Here is a 5,165-nt window from a genome sequence, read left to right on the forward strand (position 1 = left end):
TTTGTTACATTACAGCCTTAATTTAAAATGGATTAAATTATTTTTCTTGTCATCAATCTACACACAATACCCTGTAATAAAAAAGCAAAAACAGGTGTTTAGAATTTTTTGCAAAGTAATTAAAAGTAAATAACTAATATCACATTTACATAAGGATTCAGACCCTTTGCTATGACACTCATAATTGAGCTTAGGTTCATCTTGATTCCATTGATTATGCTTGAGATGTTTCTACAACTTGATTGGAGGCCACCAGTGGTAAATGGAATTGATTGGACATGATTTGGAAAGGCACACACCTGTCTATATAAGGTCCTGCAGTTGACAGTGCATGTCAAAGCAAAACCCGCCATAAAGACAAATGAATTGTCCGTAGACCTCCGAGACAAGATTGTGTCGAGTCACAGATCAGGGGAAGAGTATAAAACAATTGCTGCAGCAGTGCAGGTCCCGGAGAGCACAGTGGCCTCCGTCATTCGTAAATGGAAGAACTTTGGAACCACCAGGACTCTTCATAGAGCGGGCCGCCCGGACAAACTGAGCAATCGGGGGAGAAGGGCCTTGGTCAGGGAGATGACTAAGAACCCAATGGTCACTCAGACAGAACTCCAGAGTTCCTCTGTGGAGATGGGAGAACTTACCAGAAGGACAACTATATCTGCAGCACTCCACCAGGAGTGGTTTCATGACATGTCTGCGAAAGTCCTTGAGTGGCCCAGCCAGAGCACAGACTTGAACCCGATCTAACATCTCTGGAGGGACCTGAAAATAGCTGTGCATTGATGCCCCTGAGAGAGCTTGATAGGATCTGCAGAGAAGAATAATAAAATTTACCCAAATACAAGTGTGCCAAGCTTGTAGCGTCATACCCAAGAAGACATGAAGGCTGTAATCGCAGCCAAAGGAACATTAACAAAGCACTAAGTAAAGGGTCTGAATACTTATGTAAATGTGATATTTCAGTCATTTCTTTCTAATTACTTTGCAAATATTTCTAAACACCTGTTTTCGCTTATTTATTACAGGGTTTTGTGTGATGATTGATGGTAAAAAATAATAATTTAATCCATTTTATAATAAGGCTGTAACGTAACAAAATGTGGAAAAAGTGAAGGGGTCTGAATACTTTCTGAATGCACTATATTTGTGAGATTGAGGGACAGACCTGCTTCACGTGGTCTGACATGGAATTTGATGAATTTTCTTCTCTTGCAGCAGCAGAATGGGAGATTTGTTGAAAGAGAAGCTCGATCAGCTTCAGTGTCACTTCACGTGGAGCCCACAGAAGGAGACCATTGACCTGGATGATATGGTGTACAGATTACAAGATGCCATAATCTTTGCAGATAAATATCAAGCCGCATCCTACAACCAACTCGCTTTTGTAAACTGCCTGCAAGGCAACAGTGAGGAAGCTATTCAAAACTTACAGGAAGCTGAAAAGATTCTGAGGGAGAACCACAAAGATGCATTTGAAAGAAACAGCATCATCACCTATGGAAACTATGCCTGGGTGCATTACCACATGGGACAACTGGACAAGGCCCAGTCCTACCTCGACAAGCTGGAGATGATCTGTAAACCGCTCACTGATGGTCCTCTCTATACAGCAATGATACCTGAAGTGTATGGGGAGAAGGGGTGGTCATTGTTGAGATCGGCATCTCAATACTATGAGGAGGCTATGAAATGTTTTGAGAAAGCTCTGGAGGAAGATCCCAATAACACGGTGTGGATCATGGGCAAAGCAACTGTTCTGTTCCGTCTGGAATCATATTCTGGAACCCCAGAGAGTCATGAATGGAGTCAGTCAGTGAAGTATCTGCAGCGTGTACTGGAGCTAGATCCAGATGATTCAATGGCCATGGTGCTGCTGGCCTTAAAATTGCAAGGATTCAGTAAAAGTGAAGAAGCAAATAAATTAGTTGAGCAAGCATTGCAGAAGTCCAGTAAGGATCCATATGTGCTTCGATATTCGGCAAATTTTTACAGAGAGGAAGGAGCAGTGGAGAAAGCAATCAATCTATTCAAGCAAGCGTTAGAATTAATTCCACACTCGTGCTTCTTACACCACCAAATTGGAATATGTTATAAAATTGAACTGAACATGCTTGGTGATAGAAATCCTCACAGACCCGCAACTCAGCAGCAAACTGAGTTGATCAGTCAATGTAAATATCGCTTTGGAAAAGCCTCTGAGTGCCGTCCAAGGTCAGCTATTAGACCAATGCTGGACTTAGCAGATATTTACATAATAGATGGAGAGTATTCTAAGGCAGAGGAGATCTACAATAATCTGATGAAATTGGAGGACAACCGTCCAGAAAACATACAGCAGATATGTTTACGGGCTGGGTCATTTGAACTGTATCAGAAAGGATCGGAATCAAGTGCCATCAGCCTATTTCTGAAAGGGGTGAAGATTGAATATGATTCAAAAGATCGGAAAAAGTGTAAGAAAAAATTGGAGAAGTGGGCAGATAAAAAGCTTTGCTATGCTCCACATGACAGCAAAGCTCTTGGTGTGAGAGGGTTACTGTATCAGCTGGATGGGAACAAGTCCAAGGCTATTGAATACTTTGAAAATGCCTTGGGGATGGATCATGAGAATGAAGAATATCTGAATGCTCTTTCAGAATTGCGTCATAGTCATTGAGCACCACAAGGATGCTTATAATATGCACCGATTTCATCTGATCTAAGGATAGTCAAGTCAACTTTATTTCTATTGCACACTTAAAAACAACTCTCGTTGACCAAAGTGCTTTACAGCAGTGCAGGTACTAATGTGCTACATACAGTGGTACAGAGATCTAAAAATACCTACATAAATACATATGTACAGCGCTCCCACAGAGGACGCTTGTGAGAGAAATAAGTTTTAAGTCTAAACTTAAAAGAGTTGATGGAGCGGGCAGTTCTGCTGGGAAGAGGGATGCTGTTCCATAGTCTAGGTGCTGCAACCACAAAAGCACGGTCGCCCCTGAGTTTATGCCAAGACCGCGGGATGGTCAGTAACCCCAAGTCGGCCGACAAGAGGGTCCTGGAGGTGGTATGGTGGGTTAGCAGATTTTTAATGTAGGTGGGGGCAAGCCCGTTAATGGCTTTGTATACATAAAGGAGGAGCTTGAAATTGATCCTGAACCACACTGGGAGCCAGTGGAGAGAGGCCAGAATCGGGGTGATGTGGTCCCGTTTTTGGGTGCCTGTTAGAAGTCTCGCTGCGGCGTTTTGGACCAACTGCAGGTGGGACAGGAATGATTGGCTGATGCCAGTGTAATCAAGGCGGGAGGAGATAAATGAGTGAATGATCTTTTCGAGGTCGTCAAATTGGAGGAATGGTTTTATTTTAGCTATCGTGCGAAGCTGGAAGAAGCTAGCTTTTACCACGGCATTGACTTGTTTGTCAAACTTCAATGCAGATTCAAATATCACGCCAAGGTTTTTAATGTGAGGTTTGAGTAATGGGGTAAAGCTTCCAAGGCTGCCTGCTATCGTTTTGATTGAGTCTGAGGGGTGAGTAGGATGACCTCAGATTTGCTCTCGTTTAGTTGGAGGAAGTTCTGGGCCATCCAACACTTTATATCCTCGAAGCAGTGCATAAGGCTGAATAGATTTGATCGGTTGTTGGGTTTCAAGGGGAGATCGAGCTGTGTATCTTCTGCATAGCAGTGGAAGGAAATGCCGTGCCTTTGAATGACTTGGCCTAAGGGGAGTATATACAGGGAGAAGAGAATGGGGCCCAGGATGGAACCTTGTGGAACCCCGCAGCAAAGGCTAGCTCGGGAGGAGAAAGAGTTGCCTATGTTTGTAGAGAATCTCCTATCTTTGAGGTAGGAGAGGAACCAGCTCAGTGCAGTGCCATCAATACCAACCCTGTACAGGAGACGGTCAATTAGGATGGTGTGGTCCACTGTATCAAACACTGCGCTGATGTCGAAAAGGAGCAGGATTGCACAGTCACCCGAGTCAATGGTGAGCAGTAGGTCATTATGTACCTTCAACAAGGCAGACTCTGTGCAGTGGTGAGCCCTGAAACCTGATTGGAAAGTTTCCAAGATAGTATTTGGTGAAGGTAAGGCATTAGTTGATTTAGAATTACCTTTTCAAGGACTTTTGAAAGGAAAGGCAGTTTGGAAATAGGTCTGTGGTTGCTAGGCAATGTGGCGTCTAGGTTAGGTTTTTTCAGAAGGGGCTGGCCCACAGCGTGCTTGAAGCAGGTTGGAACAGTGTCAGTGGCCAGAGTATTGTTGATGATGGCGAGGATGTTGGGACCGGCTATTGCAATGACATCCTTCAGAAGTGCAGAGGGGACAACGTCGAGGGGGCAGGTAGCAGGTTTCATAGTGGAGACCAGCTTTACAAGGGAGGATAGAGTAATGGTTGGAAACAGTCTAATTTAGAAGAACGGACCAATGAGACAGCTAGGTCATGGATGGGAGGGGAAATATTCGTTCCGATGTTCTTAACTTTGCTGGTGAAAAATGTAATAAATTCTTCACACTTAGCAGGGGACCCAGCTAAGCTGGTACTGGGGGCAGGACATATGACAGAGGTAATGGTACTAAAAAGAACCTTGGAGTTATGGGCGTTTTTGGAAGCCCTCTCTTCTTAGGCCTCTGGTGGCATCATTGAGCCAGGGCCAGGCTTCAGTCTTAGGCTTTTTCAATTTAAGAGGAGCAACAGAATCCAGGATGGAAGAGCAAGTGGTATTGAATAAAGAAATTAGGTCGTCAGTGCTGAGATGGAGGAGAGAGGCCTCGATGGTGCAGATGTCGGGGGCGGCTATGAGAGCCTCAGAGAACTTACTGGCACTCGAAGAGTTTACATAGCGGGAGTAGTGAACAGGGAGATAGGTTGGATGATGTGTGTGTTTTACTAATTATATTCTGATAGCATCTTCTTTGAATGAAGGCTCTAGTTATGAGTGTGAAGTTTTCAAAAATGATCTTGTGCTTCATTTATACTTTTTTTTTAAATTATTCTACTTTTAAAAATAATAACACCTCAAGCAAACCAATCAAATGGAATTTAGTTCTGTAAGTGTGGAAATTGTGTTTAGTGTGGAAAGATGGGAATTTGTAAATTGAAGCACGTGGAACCAGATATCGTTGAGGCTCCTGGCAAGTTTCCTCATCTGAGTCTTTCACCTCAATCATTTACTC

At 43.5% G+C, this 5,165-nt stretch overlaps 1 protein-coding gene across 1 annotated transcript; it reads left to right on the plus strand.

The window, feature by feature from the left end:
- Positions 1 to 276: 276 nt before the first annotated feature.
- LOC129693883 (interferon-induced protein with tetratricopeptide repeats 5-like) lies at positions 277 to 4,161 on the plus strand. The gene has a single exon (XM_055630624.1). It carries the CDS (start codon positions 1,223 to 1,225, stop codon positions 2,654 to 2,656), a length of 1,434 nt encoding a protein of 477 aa, XP_055486599.1. The 5' UTR covers positions 277 to 1,222; the 3' UTR covers positions 2,657 to 4,161.
- The last annotated feature ends 1,004 nt before the right edge of the window (positions 4,162 to 5,165 follow it).

This window comes from Leucoraja erinacea, unplaced genomic scaffold, assembly GCF_028641065.1.
Source record: "Leucoraja erinacea ecotype New England unplaced genomic scaffold, Leri_hhj_1 Leri_459S, whole genome shotgun sequence".
Lineage (NCBI taxonomy): Eukaryota > Metazoa > Chordata > Chondrichthyes > Rajiformes > Rajidae > Leucoraja > Leucoraja erinaceus.